Here is a 24,359-nt window from a genome sequence, read left to right on the forward strand (position 1 = left end):
TTGGACTTGCAAACTTTATATGCCCCAATATAGGGGAATGCCAGGGCCAAAAGAATGGGAATGGGTGGATAGGGAAGTGGGGGGGCGCTATGGGGGACTTTTGGGATAGCATTGGAAACGTAATTGAGGAAAATATGTAATAAAAATATTAAAAAAAAAAAAACCCTGCTAGAAAATACAGGCATAAACTGAACATACTTATCTGAGATGCTGGGGCTAGAGGTCTAGATGTCAGTACTTAGGGTTTACAGTGTTTCCACAGATGTTTCAGGTAGAACACTCCATATGTGAAACCCAGTTGCTCTGGAGTTAAATAATTTGATTGCTGCATGGTACTCTGAAGTCAATGGGCCAGGAGCCCTTAGATTTGGGAGGTTGGGGTCAAGGGTGTTCAGGTCTTTGCCCTTGGTTTTTAGATAACTTGCATTCATTCTGATAGTTAACCTTTTTATCTCATGTAGCTTTAGTGTTGATCCTAATTTCTTAACTGCTTTTGAATAAACATTGATATTCATTATACTAATTTATGACAATCTAGGTTTTGAAACTCCACTGAAAATGTCATGGAACATGACAAATGAATGTCAAGAATGTTTCCAAGTTCCTTTTAAAATTGTGCCGTACATTCACTGTGCATTCTGGCTGTGGGTTGACACTGAGGCTCCTTCTCACGCTCACCCACTAAAACCCCTGCAGCTTGAATGACGAGATACGTCTGTCTGTCAGCCTCTATACTCAGGCTTCTGTATCTCTCATATCGCATTGATTGACCCATCCTTAGAGTTGATACACACCTACAACAAGCACAGAGACCTTAGGAGCCAGGCTCCTGTCTCAGTAATGTACTCTAATTTCTGTGTGGCTTGAGGCTTTCTAGGCCCACACCCCAAATTCTGCATTTTGTGCATTTAACACAAACGAGGGAGAAGAAAACTTCTCTATGTAATTTGGTTGATAGAGACCACATTTTTCATAGCTCTTCTCTTAGTGGCCTTGTGCTTACCCCAGAAAATTGAGGCACCAGGTTTTGACGTGTCAGTAGGCCTTCCAAGGCCAAGTGCTAACGATTCAGACATTAATTCTTCCCTATCTCCATCTCCTCCCCCACCCTCTTTTTAAAAAATAATGCCTCTCCATATAGCCTAAGCCAGACTAGATTCACTCTGTAGGCCAGGATGCTCTCAAGGTCTTGATCTGCCTCCCTCAGCTTCAAGTACTAGGATTTCAGGTGTGCACCTCCATGCATGGCCACCAGTGTCCTTCTAACTCACAGAGGTGATTTGTGGAGGTTGTGTGTTAGGTATATTGTGACTATGGACTGTGATGGGTTGCTCTGCAGAGAACGCTAATGGAACAGCTTCTCACTTGTGTGCTGATGCAGCGTTCCTGAGCCCTTTTGAGGTGCTGAGCTAGACCAGTGCTTGCTGTGAAAGGAGAGCCAGATGCAGATGTCTATAGGAACTGGCCAGGGAGAGCCTCTGACAGTGGGAAATACAAACATGTAGATCCCGCCTTACTAATGCTGTTATTTGCCTACCAATGTAAAGGTACAAAGGGGAAGGGTCAGGTTGAGGAGCAGTCTTCAAGATAGCCAGTGTCAGTCCCAGCTGGCAGCCTGTAACTCTGAGCCTGCCTGCCTCTCGCCAGCCTGTGTCAGGGGCCCCAGCATGGCCTGCTCTTCCACCTTCTGCCTGAAGTTGAGGTGGCTGCCTTGATTGCTTTAGGTAATCCTTCCGGCATCCTTGTGCTACATTCCTTATGATAGGAGGATGTGAGGCCAGAGAGATGGTTCAGTGGTTTAAAGCATTTGTTGTTACTGCAGAGAACTTGGGTTTGGTTGCCAATACCCACATGGCTGCTTGTAACCGTGTGTAGCTCCAGTGCAGGGGATCTAACACCCTCTCTGACCTCTGAGGGCACCAAGCACTCTTTCAGAGCATATAGGCATGCAGGCACTCTACACACACAGAAAATAAAATAAACCGTAAGACATGTGATTTGACGTCTGCCCCCAAAAGAAGGGATGTGGCTGAGCAACTGGGATCAGCTTCCTGGAAGACTGTGCAGCAGTTTCTGTAGTGCCCATATTTTCAGTGACAGGTTTGTGGCTGATTTCCTCTTGCAGGTAGCACTTTGAGTGACTCAGATTTCTTCTGCGTCGATTTTGAAAAAAAAGTGCCCAGTCATTTTACTCCATGGAGAACTTGAATCTGCCCTGCAGAACTCTTGCGTGTTAGTGTTTGTGATGGGCAGTGTTAATTGTCAATTCAGCAGACTCTAGAGTCACCTGGGAGTGCCATGAGAGCCAGCTTTATCTGGATTATGTTAATTGAGGCAGGAAGGCCTACCCATTGAGGCTGACCCTGTTCTCTGGGCTGGGAAGACTGCTGAAAGGGAGCTGAGTACCAGCGTGCATTCCCTGCTATCTTCTGACTGTGGACGCCCTGTGGCCAGCTGCTTCAGGGTCTGCTGCCTTGATTTCTCTACCCTGGTGGATGGACCTTTGACTCTCCCTGCCAGACTGTGCTCTGAGAGTCTCTCCCAGGGATCTCGGTGGATTTTGTTAACCCCTCCCCACAAAGTCTTCTTGATCCTCTTAGGGCTGAGTACTATGTTTGGAGCTGGCCTTGTAGGTTCTAAAAGTCTGCTTCTTATTCCTTGGGTTGGGCAGGCACCATTTTAACTGAAGTGAACCTCCCAGGGTGGGTGAGTCGTATGTGTTAGGGATCATTTAGTTTTACTTCATGGCTTTAGCTGGCTTCTTTCCTACAAAGCTGTTTGAGGGTGTTTTCTTTATTCTCAGGTGGCCTACTGCCATGTATTTCTTACTGAGAAATAACTCTTTGTAGATTATTGTTATGAGCCGTTGACCTATCATAAATTTGTTGGACTTTCCCTCTTACAAGCACTTAAGAGTTTTTACAGGATACAGTAGCCCTTCTTTTCTGCTGCCTTCCTGACCTGCCCCGAGCACGTGCTTAAGCCACACAGCTTTCCCAGAGCCTGCACTGCACTCTTGTTTGTGACAAGAGAGGGCCCTAAACAACCCACTGAGGTGAATTTTGTCCCAGTGGAAGACCCCCTGGTGTGGGGTGAATGAAACTATCTTTGTGGGGCTGACTGACCAAGGATTCAGGGTGAGCAGGCTGGGTTACTGGTCTTATTTTGGTCCTTTATTCTCTCTGCTGCTTTATGCACATTGAATCAGGGCTGCTTTGCTGGTTGATATGAAGACCCGCGGTTACTTTTGATCAATTTAGATAGAGATAAATCACTTTAGTAGATTGATTTATGATGTTTGTACCCTTAGCAAGTTCATTTCCATAGTCCCCACTGCTGAGAAGTGGGTATCTGTGTAGTCTCCTAATTGGAATACAGAGTCAGAAAGAAGGTCTTAGCTGAAAGTCCAAGATGCCTTTCCTCATTAAGGAATAAGGAGGGACCCAAATCTGCTAATACCACACTCAGGCAGGCATCCTTGAGGTGCCGGAGTGCTGAGCCTGTCTCAGGTGCACATCTTGTTGCTTAATGACCCATAAGGACCCTGGATTCCCTGCTGTCCCGTGTCAGGGAGAGCAGGGTTGGGGTTGAGACAGTTAGGATCCCCCAGGGACATATGAGCACCCTGTGTTCCTGAGAAACTGGGCCTATAATTTTCAAAGGCAAACTCAGCTTTTTTTTTTTTTTTCTACAACTGTAGTTTTTTGAGGCTTTCAAAATAGCCAAATTGTTCTCCTTCTGAGAGAACCGAGTCTTCTTGAGGGGGTGGCAAGGGCGAGTTAAGGGGGCATACTAGGAAGAAGGCTTGCTTCCTTCGATTTGAGTGACTTCCCTTTTACTGTAGTGTTGTTTGCACTGTCATTGGCATACTCAAATGAGAGTTCTGATGCACAGCCGTCAGCTCAGTAATAGCCTGAATGTTTTCTGTAGCCGAGAAACTGGGCTGGCGCCTACTTCTCATTCCTCAAGGAGTAGTTTTTCTCATTATGGTTGTAATTATTCATTCCTCCTAGACCACAAGCTCTTTGAAGGAAGTCTGTTTACTCCCTCGTCCTGCATTAATGAGCATCTGCTCTGTGCTAGCACCGCTGTAGGTGCTAGAGACACAGGCTTTGGGGTACCCTTCTGGGTTGAGGGTCAGTAGATGGGAGCATAGATGGGAGATTGAGCTTGTGGCATGTGCTGTGTGGGGCCTCTGCAAGCTACATTCTGTCCTTTGCAGTGGGGATTGTGTCTGTGGAATTGACTTGTCCCCTGTGGAATTGACTTGTCCCCTGTGCAATTGCTGACTATAGTGGACCATACTCATTTGTGCTGCTGTAGGCATTACCCAATAGCCCTTGTCTACCTCAGGGTCTCTGCATCTTTCTCTGTCCTGTCCTATGGCAACCTTCAGGTGGGTTGGCTCTCAACTCTCAGTCTCAGTGATGATAGGGATTTATATGGGTCAGCCCAGGCTTGTGTCCAGGCTCTATGAGTCTCACCCGTCTCAACGCCACCTTCCTTCATACCACTGTGAACTTAGTATGGGCAGCCATCTACACTGGACAGACACCCCTCCACTTCCATCTCTGTCTTATTTGCTTCCCCCTCACCCCCCTTTTTTTTTAAATTGGCAAACATCCCTACAAACGAGCATCCAAACCACTGAGTCCAGAGGGCAGCGAAGGAGCAGTTTCCTTTTTCAGACATTAAAGATGCTCTTGTCTCACCCTCTCCCTTCCCACCCAAATTTCTTGTTAGGGCTTCAAGCTTGAGATAGAACCAGTTACTGCTTCAGCGAGTAATTTTTCTATGAACAAGAATGCTTACTCACAGTGGTGTTGTGAAGCCAAGAGCCCAGGCACGGTAAGATTGCTATGTTCTGAAAGAACAAAAAGTGACATCGCAGGTCCAGGAAGTGCCTTTCTTTCTGTGCTTATATCCCCACCAGCATCCTGCAGCACAGGTCCACCTTCTTCCGGAGTTTTGGTTTCCTGCCTGTGGGTTCTGTGAGGTTGGTCAGGGCTCCAGAGGGTTGAGGATAGGGAGCGAACTGTGCTGCTGTGGGAAGCAGCCGCCGATGCTCTTCAGCTGGGACTGTCTCCCAAGCCACTGAATAGCTCAGGCTAACCCATCTCACCCTTATCTTGTGGTTCTTGTCTGTTCACACCCCTCCCTCCAACCGTAGGTTTGTGCTGTGGCCCCACAGGTGGTGGTTGAAGTTTTCAGCAGTGGAGTAGAGAGGGAACGGTGACTGTGGTGTCGTCTATAACCTTGAATTGAACGTTATTTATATTAGAATTAAACATTCCCACTGCAAAACCAATTTGATCACAGTGTTAGTTGTTTTTGCTGAACCAGAGTTTTGTAAATTTATAGTCTGGAGTTGTGGTGCTACCCTCACCAAAGCAGGACCCTTTCTCCACAACAGAGCCCAAATCTGCGTAATTAAGTGGTACAATCTCTATCACCAAAGTGTCAGGGTTTCAAATTTAAAACTCCCAAGTTGGGAAATGTGAAGATTAGATCCATAGAGCAATTCCAGCTTGCTTATAAAGAACAGAATATTTTTGATTACCAGTTAAGCTCCTAATTATGTGAAGAGGTTTATTGCAGGGTTTGTGCAGCATAGGTGATTAGTGTCGTCATGACAACAGCCTCTCCCTCCTTCCTACCACCAGGAGCTTGCTCTCTGCCAGGTGCTGGCTCTTTACTCTACAGCCTGGCATACTAGACATCTGTACTAGTGTCGAAGGATCCTTTGGTAGGAGGGGAGACATATAAACTGGAGTCATTTTCCTCCTTTCCAGGCGCCACCCTCTGTTATGTGAATTGATATGAAAGAGATCCCAGCTCCACTCACTGCCTCCTATTAGAAGGTAAAATTCAAGTGCTCAGGTACCTTGGCCATTTCAAATCCTGACACCATCCCTGGAGGCCTCCCCACCCTGGAGCCCTTAACTTGGGGTGATGTCATGGCATCAGTTCAGTCCTTTGCTTGAGTGACAGCCCATGCACTGAATGCTTTACTGACAGTTTCTACTTACTAAGTCCTACTTCCTAAAGCCATTCAGTTAGCTCTTATAGGAGCTCCTCCACTCTGATCCCCAGCCAGAGGCTGCAGTGTATCAAGAGGCAGGGGAAATGTGGAGGGAGTGCCCAGGACTCACACCAGGCCCTGAAGCTTCCTAGACCTTGTCCTGAGGCTGCCACTGTGCTCTCTCATTGGTGCTTTTCCCCTAGGTGGTTGAGTGTATGCAAACAGAACAAAGACTCAGTGGTTAGAAGGTGGCAGATGTCCTAGGGCAGGCAGCCCTCCTCACTGTCACTGCACTGGTCTCCATTTTGAGCCTGTCTCACCTCCTGCTCCTCTTTGTTTCTGGGTGTGGGAAGATGGGCAAACATTTTCATTCTTTGCTATCCTAACATAGCCTTTTTACATTGCAAAACAATTAAATACCTGTGCCTGCCTCCTGTCTAAGTCACTTAGATTGTTTCTTCTATCTGCCCACCCACCACTTAGCACCTACTTTCTGTTCCCTGCAGCTTTCTGTCTACACTCACATCAGTGCAGACTTTTGGGATGGTTAGGACTTACCCCCGTGCTGTCCCCTCCTTATAGTACTGGCCCTGTCCATTGAACACAGTAGCAATCTTCACTTGGTTCTGACCACAGGGCCTGTACATGTCCCAGTCATGCAGTCCTTAGCAGCCCTGGGGAAAGATGAGCTGTTGAGATGGCTCCAGCAGCATTGTCTTTCCTGCTATGCATGAGACTCTTTCTTCCTTTCTACCCTGGACCCTTCTGCAGAGAAGGCCCTAGGTCTCTGTCCTTGCCTATCCACAGTGTATGTGGCTGCTGTAAGGACTAGAATATTTATTCCATTCTAACAGTGAGGCCACGCATGATCCTCTTGGTGTTTAGAAGACGAATTGGCAGAGGGCTTCTTGGAGTTAAATGCCATTACTTCGTTACCCTGAAGAGTAACAAATGACCTGCTGTGAGAAATGACACCCAGAATAGGCTGCTGACATTTCCTTGGATAAAATAATAGGCTGGCTAAACAGACTAAGAAATATTAAGACTTCTGCTTGCCCCACACAGTGCCTGTTTTATGCAGGCCCAGGCTGTGCTAGCTCAGCTGCTTCTGTGAACCAGAGGTCTGAGAGGGCCTTTCTTGGTGTTTACCTTTGATTCTGCCTGAGGAAATGTCTCTGTGTTTGGAAGGCCCTTGAAAAAGGATATGCCAATGGAAAACATCTCAGAAGCTGTTCTCTGAATGCAGTTGTTGATTCGATGCCCTGAGACTGGAAAATAAAGTCAGACTTGCTCTTAGACTCACAGGATGGGAATCAATTCTGCTAAAGAGTTTTCCCCAGGGAGCAGGAAGAGACAGTTCACACCCACATATGCATTCTTGATCTTCCCATTTCAGTCAGTGGACAGCTGGCACTGGGCTGGAGTGGATGTGAGGCAGGCTGAGGTGTTCTCCCTATTGCATCTGTCACCTGAGAGAGGTGATAACTTCTGCCAATGCAACCTAAGGGAGCAAGCAGGGAGAGAGCACCTTTCTCACAAAGTCACTGAAGGATGTATTCACTAAAAGGTGTGCTCAGATCAAATGTTGCCTTTTTGAGATCAGACATTTTCCGGAAGTGGGCCTCTGAGGACTATCAGGAGAGGATTCTTGCATCCCTGCAGGCAGTAGGGGACAGAGCTACAGGAGTGTATGACTGTCACAAGACAACTCAGGAGGGTCAGATGAGGTACCACAGCCATGCCTATAAGTCTGACCTGTATCCAAGGGGAGGGGGAAAGTTGATGAGCAATTGTGTCTCTTAGGGTTGTGAATACTTTGGGTCCAGTGTGACATGAGTGACAGTATCCTTCACACAGGGGCTGGCTATCTGCCACCTGGCTGTTCTGGTCCCTGAACATATGTTTTCCTTTAATGAATTAGCCTCCTGGGGTGGTAGTGGTGCAGGGGTCATTGTCTATCCTGCCTAGCTCTCTGCACAGGGCTAGGTCTGTAGTGATAGATCCCATAAAAGGTATCAGCCCAGCACCTGCTATGTCCTTCCCCCGTAATCTAGGCAATCCGCTGTTTACCAGCTTACAGAGAACAAGCCCTGCTCAGTCTCTAGCACACATGCACCCTGAAGGCCACAAGGACTGGGCTCCTCCCTGTGAGGCATCCAGAATAGGCACGGATACAGACAGGAGTTGGTGGATGCTGCCAGGAACTGGGAAGAGGGCGGGAAGGGGGTGACTCTCATAGGATACAGGGATTCTTACCTGGGTAAGGAAAATACCTTGGAGTTTAATGGTGGTGATTTCACAAGCTCTTTCCACAGACTTGCACATGTGCTTGCAGTATGTAGGTGTGGCAAAGGTCTTGCTTTTACTCATTGAAAGAATAGATTTCATGGTATGATCTATGTCACATTTTAAAAAGAAAACCCCAAATCTAAGCAGTACCACAGAGAGAACTAGGGTATTAGCACCACTTCTTACAGACCCAGTATCACTGTAGGTGAGGTGTGAGCTGGTGCCAAAGGGCTGGGTCCTGCTGTTGTGTATAGGACAGTCACCATCTCCAGACTCTGTAGGTCAGCACAAAACCTGCCTGTCAGCTTCTACCCAGGGACTTTGACGTGACAACTCTCTCCCCTTACCTTCCTGGTCTCTGTTATACACAAAGAACCAGGAAGGCAGTGTGCTCATCCTGTGTGTGCCAGGAGCCCTTCAGGTGCTGGAGAGGACGTCACCACTAAGGGTTCAGAAGCTGGTGGGCTTTGGTCCAGGTGCTTTGTGGGGAACAGTTAGGAAGGTGGTCTGATGTGATGGCTAAGGATGATTGGGTGGCTAGAGGTCTGACCCAGGTCCCAGGTCTGTTGTGGGCTTCCTGAATTCCAGGCTGGTTATCTCTGCTGTGGTGCTGTTTCTCTGTATGCCATAGGCTGCTAGAGACCCTGACAGTGGGAATAGAGTTGTGGCAGGTTGCTTGAGTGGGTGTGTCTGAGACACAGGGTGGTGGGAAAATGATAAGCTCTTGATAATTGTTAGCAGTGTTGTTAGCATTGCTGGCTTTGCCTAGACTTTCAAAATGGATGTGGGCTAAAATGTTTTCTTCTTAAAGAACATTTTCTTTATAAAGATGCACATGTGTTTGCAAATAAAATGAAAATAAGGAAATGATAAAATGGGCGGTCAATTTCTAAACTGTTTATGAGTGTTTTCCTAGGTAATAGTCCTTCTCAGGGGCCAAGATGAGTTTGCTCAGATATCTGATGAACCATTTCAATTAGGCATCTGTTTTCTCTACTTTCAGAAGGAAATTATTTTGAACACCACTGTCTTTTCTGAAGCTCATCTGTGTCTCTGCCTTCTGGGGCATTAGATAGTAACACAGAAATGTTTACCCAGAGCAGTTTGGGAAACTCTACCTCAGGAACCGTACTCCAGAGGAATTATTACAGAATGAATATGTAAACTTATTAGACGCAGAGTTTTAAAAACTCTGATGGAGAAACTTTCAGTTCTGTTAGGGCTTTCTAGAATATGAGCTGTCTGAGAAGTAATAATTTATAATATATTAATTATGCTAATTAATTGGAATGTATTCAGAATATTAATTATCTGCAACTAATTAGATATTAAAGTTGAGAACCATTAAGTGATGAGGTGTGGGTCTCTTGAGCCATTTATTCAGTATGATCAAAACGTGGTGGAGGGAGGCTGGTGTGCATGCGCATGGCCGGGTTCCCTGTTTGTTTATTTCACATGGTTGATTGCTTCTTGTATCTTCCATACTTGGTTCTGCACAGACCAGGAGGACGTGGACAAGGTCGATGTCTCCAGTGTGCCTGCAGAGGTGCTTCGCAACATTGAGGCTGACACCTACTGGTGCATGAGCAAGCTTCTGGATGGCATTCAGGTGAGCCTGCAGCTTGGGAGGTTTGGGAGGCTCTGGCCAGCATGATGCAACCCACTGGGAAGGCCACTGGGCCACACTCTACTAGCTAGCTTCTGAGCTCAAGCTGTCTACCTGAAAAAGCAAGCAGCCTCTCTTTGTCTGGAGCAGCACATACTCACCTCAGCATCATAGGCATGAGATAGGTCATCCATGCTTCTGGTTCTGGGAACAGTCAGTGTGTCCTGCCAAGTGTTCCAGTACTTGGTGTGTGTGGAGTTTGATTCCCATGCTCTGATCTCCCCTTGCTTCTGCCTGTATTCTCTAGCCTTTAGCAATACTGTGGGCACTGGTTCTCAAGTCCTTGGCAAACTACTGGGCACCTATTCCTTAAAGGCCACCAGGTCCCTTGACTGTACCTTCTAGGCTTGTGAGCAGCCCATAGCCCTCTTGCTTTGGTGGCATGGCTCTGTATGCATGTGTCACTCCTACTGTCCCTGATCCATGGGGAGGCTCTAGCTTTCATAGTCCTGAGTACCTGGGCATCGTGATGGGGACACTGGTGATCTCCATATGGAAGTTAGGGTTGGGGTTCTGTGATGTTCACAGAAAAGCCCCCTGGCAGCTTGGTTTTATGTAAACAGTGTTTATGTGTGTGTTGAAACCTGCACAGTGCCTAGGACGTATCTCATTAGCTGCTGGGGACAGCTCCTGGATGATTTGTATAGCAGTGGCCAAAGCAGGCAAACCAGCCCTCAACTGCCCTGCAGAATGGTTTTGGTTTGTTTTGGCCCAGAATATCTTTCTTAAACACCTGCTTTGTACCTGGCATTGTGTTCTGTGCTTGAGAAGGAGCAAGGTATAAGGCATGCTGGGAGGACCACACTGTGCACTGGGGCCCAGATGGAGGCAGCAAGCACAGGCTCCCAGGATCAAGTGTGACTAAAAGATGCTCTAGGAGGCAAGGAGTTTTGTTGACAGAGGAGGGGAGGGACCGAATTCCCAAGATTTTCCCTGGGAGCCACTTGCAGAAGCCAGGCAAAGAAGGCCACGGCCTGTGCCATGCCAGCTAAGGGAGCATCTTAGCCCTCAGGGCAGCAGGAAGCCAGCTGGGCCACAGTGGCCCTAATCTTTCTGAATAGGTGTCTCGGCTCATCTACTGAACCTGGAGGTCAAATGATGCCTAAGAAAATGTATGACTTAGACCCCGAGGCTCAATCTGAGTGGCTCAGCCAAGTGGGATGTCAAGGAGACTTGGGTTTGCATTGCTTTTCATACCGGAGGCTGACAGGGAAAAATTAGCATCCCCTGTGTAAGTGAAGAGTGGGAAGCTCTTCTTTGCTCTCAACGCAGATGGCCCTTGACTTATTTTGTTTCTTGTAAAGACAAATGTGCCCACTAGAGACTTGTTTGGGCCCAAGCATCAATCCATCACTTCCTGCCTTTGTTAATGTTTTCATATTTACTCCTTCTTCAGGAACTTCAGGCCTTTCCCTGTTAGAGAAGGGATTGAACTGTAATGTAAAAGTTTATAAATTATCACTGTCGCTTCTCTGATTATGAGTGATGGGACTTGTGCCATTTAAATACAAGATTATCTGGCTTCTGTTTGTAAATAAGATCGCCGTACAACAGAATCAATGCTGGCCTTTCATTTTTCACCTGAGCTTTGTTGTCAGGCAAAGTGGCTTATTGACAGGGCTGACAAGCAGAAGGCACCACAGTCCTCTGGTGCCTATGTTTATAGCACGTTCACAGCTTAGTGGGAGCTATCTGTCTTTCCCTCACATGGCTAGGATTGATCTCACAGGAGCCTCCTGTGAGCAGAAGTAGAAGACTCTCAGTTCCACCATTCAGGATTTGGGAGCTTGGCTGGATTCTTGTGGCTCAGGCAGTCCCAAGAGCCTGGAGACTTCAGGGCTCTTCCATGCAAGAGCCAGTTTCGTTTTAGGTTAGCCTGTGAGGTATAAGCTTGGTTAAAATACAGCCTCGAAAGGACCAGCAGCCTATTCCCCAAGGGCCTGCATGGCCCTGTCCTTTACCAGTGGTGGCTTTCTAGTCCACTTTCCGCTTCTGGTCACACCTCTCTCTCCTCCATTATTATTATTATTAATAATAATAATTATTATTTTGTTCAGTTGGAGTGTTCTTCCCTGAATATCCATTTCCTTGTGCCATGATCTAGGTTGAAAGCCCTCAGAAAATAGTCTTGTTGAATGCAGATTCTCCTTCTGGCCTTTACCCCTGTCTCTAGTTCTTTTATAAGGCTAGGTTGACTTATCAAAGTGTGTTAGCCATCCATACCACTTCCTGAGGGGCTTCCATGGAGTCATGGTTCCGAACGATGGACCAAACTAGGGCCACCAGCTTTGTGGCTAACAGGTAGTGTCCTCAGGGATGAAAAATGGGAGTTGGTTCTATCTCCTGCATGTGGGCATTGTGCCTTGTATCAGATCCAAGGTCCTACACACCAGGTGGATGCTCAGAGAGAAAGGCCACTGCCCCAGGTTACACAGCCTCTGAAGGAGCCCATATTTGGACCCCACGGCTTCTATGGCTTCTGGTTTGCTGAAGTAGATAGAGTAAGTTGTTTTGCAGGGCAGGTTCTAAAACAGCAATTCTCAACCTTCCTAATGCTGTGGCCCTTTAGTATAGTTCCCTAAGCTGGGTTGATCCCCAGCTACAAAATTATTTTCCTTATTACTTCATAACAATAATTTTGCTATAAATCGTAATGTAAATCGTTTTGGAGACGGAGGTTTGCCAAAGGGGTTGACCCACAGGTTGAGAACCTCTGTTCTGGAGGGTAGAAACCACATCTGTCTTTTGTTTTGTTTTGGACACTCTGGGTAGCTATAGCTATGTTTGTTTCATTGTGGGCCTCAGTTGGAGATTCTGTGCCCACTAAGTTATAGTAGTTGATCTGCTAGCTGCTACTTCCTCCAGAGTATGGTGGGCATGCCTGTGCAGATGCTGAGGGTTTCTGTGGTGGGTATGGTCAGCACTGCTCTTATGGCCCAGACCTGAAGTCCAGTGGGGCTAGGCAGGAGCCGGGCGAGCAGTGGAGGTGAGCGGAGAGAACTGGCCAGGGGCTGTGTGGCCCAGGAGAGCAGACTTTAGGAAAACTGTTCCCACTGCAGCTGCCTGGAGATGACCATTTACAGAACACGTGTGACTTGTGTTGATGGCTTGTCACCAGCAAGGACAGTCCTCAGAAAGGAAGTGTGCTGGCCTGCTAATAGCCAGCCAGTGCATTTGAGGAGAGTCTGCAGGTGCACTGTGGCCTAGGGTTTTCGGAAGGTGTGAAGTAAGAGAAGAGTCCTCCATCCTACCTCAAAATGCTGGAAGAGGTGCTTCTTCCAGACAGCTTGAGTACTCTCAGTAGTAAAACTAGTCTTTCTTACTTAATTAAAAAAATTTTTTTTGAGACAAGGTCTTTCTGTGTAGCCTTAGCTATCCTGGAACTTGCTCTGTAGACCAGGCCAGCCTTGAACTGATAGAGTCATCTGCCTTTGCCTCCTGTGTGCTTGGATTAAAAGTGTGACAATCACCGTCCAGCTAGATTTAGTTTTATTGCAGCAGTTAGATTCCTACTTCATGAAGGGTGCTCTTCAGTGAGGCTGCCTTTTGAAGTCCCAGTGCTTTTTTGCACTGACACCAGCAAGGCTTGGTGGTGCTGCCTAGATTTTTGCTCATGTGCTTGCTGGTGTCTACTCACTGTGCTGTGTGCTTCAGTACAAGTGTCTGCACAGTGAAGAAGGTCATTTGTGTCCCTGTATTGTTATAAAAACAGCTTTGTTCTAACAGGCCACTTGAAAAGGTCTCAGGGACCCTAACGGTTGGCTGGCTGGTCATTGAAGGCTTCTGAATGAGACTCATGCTTCCTTAAACCAGGCAAATAGCCGTCTCACTGAGAAGTCCCAGAAGGTGAGCTCAGAGAAAGTACTGAGTGATGTGGACCTGGCAGAGAGGACCAGGGGATGAGAAAATAAAGAAGATAGGGAAGTTTGTGATCAGGTGGTGTTGTACAGAGCTGATGGCTCACCCCAAGCATGCCTGCTAGGAAGCACCACATCTTATATACTGTTTGCAGGGGGAATGGGGCTGAATCCGTGGAAAGCTATTACACAATGGCATGAAGTCAGCAGGGAGCTCAGCAGGCAACGTTGCACAAGGAGAACACAGGATAGCCCAAGTTCATCATAGATCGAGCCTTGGGACCGATAACCGCAGTCCTTTAGGGGATAAAAGTTGAGTTTCAGGATCTGAAGTCGCAGGGCCCCAAGACCCTGGTCCCAAGCCATTACTGGCCTTGCCAAGCATGCTCCTGGTCTTAGAGTAAGAACTAGATTTTTTTTTTTTCCTCTGCACACCAGGACCTTAGGAAATGCTCTCACCAACAGAGCAGCCAGTGAGCCTGTGTGGTAGGAAGCTCCAGTATCACTGTTGGCAGGGATGGGAGTCTTTGTATGTTGACTGAAAGGTGTAGAGTATGCCTAGGTTTAAATAAAATGTTAAATTAAATTGTGAAGTGCGGAGACACAGTTTGTAAGCACAATCCAACTCTGAAGACTTTGGACAAACTAACTGGGACTTCTGGCAGCTAGGATTCCAGTCATTACATTCTGCAGCCCAGCAGACAGGAGAGGAGAGGATTAGTGAACTGAGAGGGTCTGAGGAGATGAGCAGAGCAAAGCCAGACAGAGAGAATGACTGGAGGGAAGATAGCAGTGGGAAGATGACAACAGAAGTTTAGGCTTTTGGTTTGTTTTATTTTATGTGAGGAGTTACAATGTGGGTACCACATTCACCTTAGCCTTGGAATCTTGACCCTTGTTGCTTAGAGTCAATAAATAAAAATGAGTCAGAGAGAGAGAGAGAGAGAGAGAGAGAGAGAGAGAGAGAGAGAGAGAGAGAGAGAGAGAGAGAGAGAGAGAGAGAGAGAGAGAGAGACACGAAGTACAAACCATACAGATGTGAGGTGGGAGAGAGGGACAGATATGAGGGACATGCAGAAGGAGGGTCGGTGGTAACTATAGGATGGAGATGAGGTAGGTGAGAAACAGGGATGGCAGAGGCTGGAGAAAGCGGGAAGATATGCTTGCCACTATGAAGAAAAGATACCTCTGAAGGAGACTGGATTAAAATTTTGGACCCTTATGGTCTAGCTACCCCTCAGGAGTCAGACTTGATTGGGTGGGGTAGAGCTCTGGCTCCTGATTAAAGGCTTTCCAGATGACCACTCAGCTAGTTCACAGCCACCTGTAACTCTAGCTTGAGGGGACCCCATGTCCTCTTTTAGCGTATGTGTGTATCGCCCCATATTAAAAAACCAAAAAGAAAAACAAAATATGAAAGTTGGACATGGTGACATATACTTTAATCTCTGCACTTGAGAAGCAGAATTCAAGGCCAGCCTAGTCTACATAGTAAGTTAAGGCCATCCAGGCTATATAATGAGAGCCTATCTCAAAAAACAAAACCTAACCCCAAACCATGATAGTATAAGGAGTGTAGCTGGGGGAGGAAGGGCATGTAAGAGTTGGAGGGTGGGGCACTGAGGTGCATGAAAACACAACCAAACCCATTGCTGTGCATAATTAGTAAACACTAGTGAAAAACTGGAAGGGTTTCTAAGATGAGGAGCATTTGTACTGCACAGTCTTAGGCTTGGCCAGTGGACATCTTGAGTCCTGAGTGCCAGATAGCAAACTTACTCTTGTAGCTCACATGGGATGTATCTGAGAATGGCCGCCCCAGGAGCCGCCGAGGGACTGCGTGGCTCACAGCCTGGGGAGTGCTCCCCAGGCTTAGAGGAGTGTTCTGGACTGTGCTCAGGCCTTCTATGTGGACCCACCATGTTGTTCAGGTTGGTGTGGTCCATGCTGGAAGGAGATGCTGAAGAGGCAGAGGCCAGAGGGTCATGAGTTTGAGGTCGGCTTGGGCTATACCTTGGTGGAGGCAGTACATCCTAGTGCCTGGGGGATCGTAGTCCTATCCCTGGAAGGAACACTGTGGAAGGAGTCCGGCCTGCAGCCGCAGACACTTTGAAGCCAATGCAGGAGCAGTTGTTTCTTCCCCTCAGCACACTTAGAGGCCAGCAAGAGGTGGAGAGTTTACAAAGAACTTGTTTGGCCTAGTCTTTTCCAGTTTTCTATTTTTCTTTTAAAACAGGTCTTTCTTGTATAGCCCATGCTAACCTCGGTCTTGTGATCCTCCTGTCTCGGCTCTGTTGCTGACACACAGGTTATCTGTAAATGCTGCTCTTGGTGTCTATAGCTTCCTCTGGGGGATGACTTCTGGTGTAGACAGTGGGAATATACATGAACAGATTCTGCTGGGTAGATAGTTCTTTACAAAGGATTGCATGAAGACAGGTAGCTGGCTTCTGGCCTGGTGAAGCTGGTTTGAATGTTAGTGCTTGGGGGTGCAGGCTGGTGATTGACCCCTATGGAGTCTCAGCCCATCGCTGTCATGGAGTCCAAGGTCCGGGTAGTTAGGTGTTCTGGGCTGCCAGTGCCCTTCTCTGGCTCCTAGGGGATTATTCTTGCGCTCTAGCCAGTCTGTTCATTTCCCTAACAGCACTCATGCCAGGGTTTGTGGGCTGGCCATTACTTGCTGAATTACGGCTCCGTGCTTGCCTACCCTGAAGTCATACTATTACTCTTGGACTCATTACTTAGCAGGACAGCTTCTTTGAGGAGAAAAGAGCCGTTGCCTTTTATAATTAGTCATTTACATTTCCTTTTCCTTGGGGAAGAATTATTCAATCTGAGAACTGGTTGGTGGCCCTGGCGGAATAGGAATGGGAGGGGAAGTAGCTCCATTATCCTGGAACTTGCTGGTGAGAAGGCCACCAGAGGAGGCTGGTGCCTGGAGTGGACATTGTCCTGGCATGGGAGGTGACCTTCTAGTAGAGCTGCGGTGACCCTCGGGAATGAGCTCAGACAGCTGGGACTTCAAACTTCCTGTGTCCCGGGGGTTCACTGTTACTTACTCAGATCAAAGGAAGGAGAGCAAAGGAGGACCACTGTGCCCAGACAGGAGGCCCCAGAGTTTGGCTGTCAGGAATTCTCGACTCCATGCTTCCAGTGTGGGGAGCTGCTTCGCAGAGAACAGCACTAGCTGGGAGGAGGGGTAGCTAGAGCAGCAGGCACAGCAGGCTCTGTGATGTCTGTTCATTTCTGCCTGCAGCTCTTCCAAACTCACTTCAGGGACCTTGAAAGTAGACCAGCCAAGTGGCTGATTGATTTCTGGAAATTATCTATCTATCTATCTATCTATCTATCTATCTATCTCTATATATCTGCATATATATCTGCATATATATATGCATATCAATCAATCTATCCATCTATCTACATCATTTTCCCTTTCTCCCTTAACCCCTTCACATGTTACCCCATAAGTCCTTTGCAAATTTATGACCTCTTATTCTTTGTTTATTATTGGTGTGTGTGTGTGTGTGCATGTGTGCTTGAGTGTGAGTCCATTTAGTGTTGCTTATATGCATATGCTTTTAGGGCTGACCACTTGGGATTGGTTAGCCAGTCACGGTGCTGATCTTTGGGGAAGGATAATTTGCCCCCTCTAAGCAGTTTTTAATTGCCTGGTGCTGTTCATCTAGGAGTGGGGCCACATAGGATTTCCCTCATCCACACTGGCAAGTCACCTGATGTTGTCACTGTTTGGGTCTTGTTTAGGGAGCCATAATGTTAGGATGTCACAGGGGTAGCTTCACTGTCGTGTAGAAGACACAATCTTGTGTAAATCTTTCCTGGGGCTCTGGCTCTTGCAATCTTTGCACACCCTCTCCAGCAGTGTTCCCTGAGCCTTTGGTGTAGAGTTGTGTTGGAGATGTATCGTTGGGACTGGGCTCGCCACAGTCAGTCGTTGTGGACATTTTAGCTGGTTGTAGCTTTTTAAGTCGTCTCTGTCTGCTGAGAGAAGCTTCTTTGATGAGGGGTGAGAGCTGCTCTTCTCTGAAGTTCTGGACGTTCAGGTTCATACTCCAAGTAGAGAGAATGTGTGCTCCTCTTTGTGGGCGAGGTTAGTGTCATTGCCAGGTCACACTGCTGGATGTGCTGCCCTAGTCTGCTGTCCTCCTGGTGCTGTCTGCCTTCCTTCCCTGGGTTGCTGAGGACATTGAGACTTCCAGCTCTAGTAGGTGTGTCTCGTTCTTCTGTGGCTTTGCCAGACTTCACCATATAACTCGACTCTTAGTGTTAGCTGTGCATTCGAGGGCCACTGTACTGTTTTGGCAGATTGGTATGTCACAGATGCTCTCCTGCTATGATGTCACTTGCTTCTTGTCAAGGTCCCATCATGACTCCCTCTTGTCTGATGGCACCAAACACTTGCATCTCCTTTATTTGGGCCTCTTCTCTCCTCTCCCTCCAGACTGTGTATGTATTATTGAAAGTGCTCATCTTCTTGCCTCCTTTCCTTCCCCTTCCCCTTCCCCTTTCCCTCCCTCCCTCCCTCCCTCCCTCCCTTCCTCCCTTCCTTCCTTCCTTCCTTCCTTCCTTCCTTCCTTCCTTCCTTCCTTCCTTCCTTCCTTCCTTCCTTCCTTCCTTCCTTCCTTCCTTCCAGGCAGGGTCTCACTATAGAGCTCTAGCTGCTCTAGAACTCTCTGTGTAGACCAAGCTGGCCTTGAACTCAGAGATCTACCTGTTTCTGCCTCCCAAGTATTGGGATTAAAGGTGTGTGCCACCACTGCCTGACATCTAGTAACAAAATCTTATTTTTTGCTTCCTTTTCAAACGTTAATGGCTGTTTCAGAGCAGCTTCAGATAAACCATAACCCTGGAGCATTCCCATGTCATCCCTCCCTCCCCACAGCCACACTTCCCCTGTTCTGAAGAACACCTGCATTAACATAACACACTTGTGACTGACAGGGCACTGTCAATGAGTCATGACCAACTGAAACTCATAGCTTAATTAACGTTGTAAACTATGGGTCTGGCAGATGCCTAACAACATGTGCTGTCCATTATTCCTCAGTAAGCGTCCATGTGCCACCTGTTCATCCACCTCGCCTTCTGATGGAACCTGGTCCCCATGGTTTTGTCTTTGCCAGGATGCCACATGGTTGGCAGGGTGGCCTTCCCAGCCTGGCTTTGCTCACCCTTTTACTTCATCTCTGGTCCATGGCTGTCTGTCCTCTATCCAGCAGTAGCTCTGGCCTGACCACTCTGCACTGTCTTACTGGATCCTGCCCACAGTGTTATTACTCTGAGATGCTGCTTGCCCCGTGGCTACAAATGAGCCCGGGGCATGTTCCTACAGTGGCTTACCGAAGGAGGCTGCTGTCCTGCTGTGTCTGTCAGGACCTCTCAGTGTTGGACAATGATCTGTGATCAGCAAAGCTGGAGACAAGAAGGTTGGGAATGTACTTGGGGTAGGTGCTGTGGTAGGCTCCAGTAGATGCAGTTGCTCACCCTGCGCCCTTGTGAGGGATCATGCTGCCTGTCTTTCATAGGTGAGAAGCAGGAGGAAGTTGAGCTAGCAGATGGGAAACACGGAGTTAGGCAAGGCGCCATGTGTTTTCAGCGGCTGGTCTGTGCTGACTGCACTCTGAGAGGCTTGCCACAAGCCTGTCCTTGTCCTTGTCCTTCCCGCCTCTTCTCAGAGGCTGTAATGGAGACATTCAGGGTATCACTTTAACCAGTGCTTCTAAGCTTGGAGGGACAGCTAATGTGATGGATGACATAATCACGATTCACAATGAGTTCAGCTGCCTGGAATACCAGCCCAGAACCAATCAAGTGAGCACGCTAATAGGAATAAATGTAAAATCCTGCATTCAAGTTCAAAAACCCAGTCAGACCAGGTCAGTGGGAAGCAGTTGGGACAGTTTGGGTTGACTGCGTCCTCGGTGGGAAGCTCTGTCATCATTTTGTCTCCATTATGGCTCTTTGTCTCATAGCTGATAGCCCTCACCCTCTGTGGTCCCGCTCTGTTATTTCTACGCGGCACAATCAGGATCTTTCCACAATTTGAATCTTGTAGCTGCAACAGTGGACAGCTGCCCTTTCCCCTTGCTGACGTCATTGGGCAGCTATGGTTCTTTCTCACCTCCTGCTTGTAACTCCTTCAGAATGGCCTCCTCCCAGCTCTTGTCTTGCCCCACACTCCCCCTTTCCTGAATATGCCATGCTCCCTAGGGACCCTGGGACCTCTCTGCTTTACTGCAGCCCAGGTCTCACATACTCACCGTGCTGCTCCCAGCCAGGCCCTGTCCAGGACCAGCATTCACCATGCTCTTCCCTTCTGTGCTGTGTTGTGTCTACATAATACATGTTTTGTCCCCAGATTAGCACAGCAGGTAACTGCTAAGTGTGGCATTTCCCATGTCAGAACAGAGAGAGAGAGAGAGAGAGAGAGAGAGAGAGAGAGAGAGAGAATATGAATATATGAGAATTAATTCAACAGAGTGGCCCTAAAGGTGAGCCCTGGCCTGGTCTGTCTGTCTTTGTTAGTGTAGGCTGGCAGTCCAGTGTTGGGCCAGTCAGAATGCTGCTGTTTTTTGTCTCCTGCCTTTGCCCAGAGTGCCAAGGCCTTGAAGGTTCTTTCAAAGTAGGACCCCCCTTCCCCCTTTTCCTCTTAGAGAATGGTATCATTCTTGCCTCAGTGTTTGCATTCTAAAAAACCAGCTTCCCTTTCTGAGCTCTGAACAAACTGAGAAGTAAAACAAAACAGTGGCAGATGGAAGCAAAGGAGAGCTGTTGTTCTTGCTGCACAGTGAGTGGGCTTGAAACGGTTTCTAGTGTGGAAGCCAAATAACTGGCTAAATCCACACTGTCTCTAACCAGTGTTGGTAGGCCGGAGCTGGACAAGAAGAGCCCACAGGGCCTCTGTCCTCCCATAGAGCACTGATTAGTCTCATGGGTGGGGGTGGAGCTCTCACCATGTAAAGTGTGGGTGGAGGTTAGGAGATGTGTCACCCCTGATTTCTTCAGCTGTAATTGGGGTGGCCATCACAGCCCCAGTCAGCTGTGTAAGGAGGCTTGTCAACCTCAGGGAGGTGTATCAAACTAGAATATAGTAAGTGGTCAGTAGGGCCTTCCTGACCCAGAGGCTGCAAACCACCCTTAGCTAGTCTCTCATCTCTATCTAGTTCAGACTGTTCATAAATTCCTCCACCCAAACATGCACCCACAGACAGGAGCAGTAACCTTCTGTTAACCTCCTCGGAGAAATTAAGTCTCCCAAGTTATACTTGGCAAGCTCAGATCCAAAGACGATCGATGACTCTCTGAAGAGCTGTAGGCTAGAACCAAATTTTCTATGGCTTTTAAGGTTAGGTATGTTAGAACCCAGTTAGTCCTGATTCTGGCTTCTGCTTCATCGCAGCTAGCAGGATGCTTGGCCCTCTGGGATGCATACAGTTCCTCGGGACCTCAAGTTCTGACTATGAGACTGAGCCCAATAGTTGCTCCTCTGGAGAGCTGACTTCTACGAGAGTGCATGAGCCTGTCAGAGATCTGGCCTTCCAAATCTGGGTAGGAGGCCATCCTAAGGCCCAGGGCAGTTCCCACCATGTTCCCAGATCCTGTCTTTGTTGCTGTCTTATGTCTCTGGAAGGCCTGGCCTGGCCTAGCCCTCACAAGGTTGGTAGATACAGTTCTTCTTGTTCTAACCCTTGTATATGAGTGAGCTGGAAGTCTAGAGGCCCTCACTGTAGTTTTGTCTGGGAGAGATGTTCCAGCATGCCTTGCTCTTCCTGTTGTAGATAGACACCTCTATAGCTTGTAGGCTTTGTTAGTACTGAGCCACAGTGGCATTAAGGACTTCTGCCAGCCAGCATCTGTCCTTAATCCTTTCTGTCTTCCTGGAAGGTTCCCCCTTCAGGATCAGGTGCTGAGGCTCCATGCTATTGGCAGGCTCTGAAGGGGACGGAGGCCTGATGCTTCTCACTCTGCTATGTTGCCTGCTGACTGCAGACACTTGCTGCCCTTGGGTGCAGGCCACCTGGGTGCCCCACCATCTGTGAAGCTGCACAATGTGCTCCCTGTGGGCTGAGAGGGAGTAGGCATTCTTCCCTGCTCCCTCGCCCGTGCTTCATGCTACTTCTGAGTGCTCTCAGGTTTGCGGGCTGCCATTTGCCATGCCATGTTGTGTCTGAAAGCTTTTCCCTCTGCTGGCTTCTGTTCTGTCTGAGGTTCAGAACAGTCCAACAATGCAGGGTGCTGAGTCTCATCTAATAGATGATGGGACCCGTGCCCAGAGAGAGCACACATTGTAGATGTCACATGTAGCTAAATATTAGCTATGCTTCTATTCCAAGTCCCTTTCACCAAAGCTCCCTCCCCAAATCTGCCCCTCCACCCCTGCCTCCAATCCGTATGAGCCTCACCCACATCACTGAGAAGAGTCACATGCCACTTCTCATCAGTGACTGCATTCTTAGCACTTGAGTGCTGCACTGTCAGCACATTTGCTGTTTCTCATTGGCTCCCTGGTGGGCCGGGTGCTGGCTGTCCAGGTGCCCATTGAGGTGGTCATTCCAGCCAGTGGTTCTGCTCAATGAGCCAGACGCGAGGGTGCTGGTTTGTTCAATTTAAATGTAAATATCCAACATTAACAAATAGAACTGTTCCACGAAGCGTTCCTGGGAGCTGTGTGCATCCTCTGACATCAGATAGGAGTGAGACCTGGTGGTGCTGTGCTCTGTTGGTATTATGCAGAGTGTGCCCCTGGACCTGTTTCTCGCGAGGCAACCTAGCAGTGTGTAATTGATTTGTTTATAAAATGGTTTTGCATTATAAACTCTTTTCACCACTTTTTCCTCTTTGGAGGATCTGGGTTACTGGAGGGGGTGGTGCTCATGTGTGGTATGTCTTTATGTATGTTCACCCGTGTGTGAGTATGTGTACAGTGGTATTTGTGTGGGCCTGGAGTTGATGTTGCTTGCCTTCCTCAGTCACACTCCACTTTATTTGGAGATACAGTCTCTTGGTTGAACCCAGAGCTCACTAGTTGTGGCTGGTCTAGCCAGCCAGCCTGATCTGGGGATGCCCTGTCTCCTTCTCCCAAGTGCTGGGATTACAGGTGGCTTCCACAGCTACTTGGCTTTTATGTGGGTTCTGGGTACCTGAATTTAAGGTCTCAAAGTTGCTTTATTCTGTGTGCATTTAATATATGTTGAAATTTTTTCCCCTTAGGACAACTACACCTTTGCCCAACCTGGGATCCAGATGAAAGTGAAGATGCTGGAAGAGCTTGTGAGCCGGATTGATGGTAAGTCAGTGTCCAGCACAGCCCTCCCGGGGCAGGGAGAGTTCTAGCGGGAGGTTAGGGAGGCAGCCTTGCTACCCAACCCTGCCAGACGCCACCCTCCTGTTCTCATCTGGCCAGTGGTACCTGGGTCTGCTAGCTCTCAGCTAAGTGCATCCTTAGCAGGAGAAGCTGCTGTTCTGCCCATCCAGCCTGTGCTCCAGTCAGGACTCAGTGGGGAAGGAGATGCAGTGCTCTTGGCAGCCAGCCTCCCTCTTGGGTCAGCTGCAGCTTCTCATCTGGGCAGCAGGGTGGTTGCTGATGGCTGTCCTTTGCCTTGCCTCCCCTGCCTGGGTGTATCATTTGCTATCAAGGAGGATAGAATAATTTCTCCATGGAATCCAATTAATTACCAAGTCCAGAAAGAACATCTTCAATATTATAGAAAAATTATAGTGTGTGCTCAGGCAATTTTAGATTATGCTTTCATGTTTAAGTGAGGCCTTTGAAATACTTTTTACCTTCGTCCTTAAAATAATTCCCCCTGCGATGTGCTGAATGTCATATTGCAATAGCAGAGTTTAATTAAATGAAACTTGAGAGATAATGCTTGCCCATTCCAAGCAGAGCCTCCTGATAGTTTGTTAAATTAATGAGCAGAGCATTAACAAAGTGACGCCAAGCAGAACCAGGCCTGTGTATATATGTGACAGCAACCTGTCAGCTGTGAGCTGTAGAAGACACCCTGTTTCCCAGAGTCCCGGCCGAGTCGGCTGAGTCACTTGACCGAGGGTGCAGAGAACTTTATTGAGGTGGAGTCCTGGCTGTGTACCTTCTGTGTGTGCAGGCTCCTTCCCAGCCTTCCCCTGGCTGCTCCCATGGCGGAAGAAAATTGTCATAGCCCTCTTCATAGGAGAGACTTGGTTTGGGAAGTGACTGAGTGACATTATAAACCAGAGCCAAAAACCTCGAAACTGCGCTGCGTTCGTTCCTTGATTGAGCCTGGGAGTCGGCTCTGTGTCTGATGGTTATTACCTCATTTCCATATTATGAAGTCTCACGCACTTCTAGGGCTGCTTTATTGGATTCAGTGTGTTTAGCTGCTTTTCAACCTCCCTCCGAAGTACTGCTCTTTCTCCCGTCAGTGCACCCTGTGCGTTTATTCTGCGCTCAGGTTGCGTTCTTGCTTGGCTCTGGTTGAAGTTTTTTCCTACCAGCGATTTCACAAGTGTCCCCAGCCTC

At 48.0% G+C, this 24,359-nt stretch overlaps 1 protein-coding gene across 4 annotated transcripts in view; it reads left to right on the plus strand.

The window, feature by feature from the left end:
• Nucleotides 1-24,359, plus strand: part of Tbc1d22a (TBC1 domain family member 22A) — a 274,792-nt gene that overhangs the window by 122,600 nt on the left and 127,833 nt on the right. For all 4 annotated transcript variants that reach the window (XM_021183327.2, XM_029469434.1, XM_029469436.1 and 1 more), the window contains exons 9-10: nt 9,811-9,920; nt 23,066-23,141. In XM_021183327.2, the coding sequence (XP_021038986.1) occupies nt 9,811-9,920; nt 23,066-23,141 (186 nt within the window). The remainder of the gene's footprint in view (nt 1-9,810; nt 9,921-23,065; nt 23,142-24,359) is intronic.

This window comes from Mus caroli, chromosome 15 (assembly GCF_900094665.2).
Source record: "Mus caroli chromosome 15, CAROLI_EIJ_v1.1, whole genome shotgun sequence".
Taxonomy (NCBI): Eukaryota; Metazoa; Chordata; class Mammalia; order Rodentia; family Muridae; genus Mus; species Mus caroli.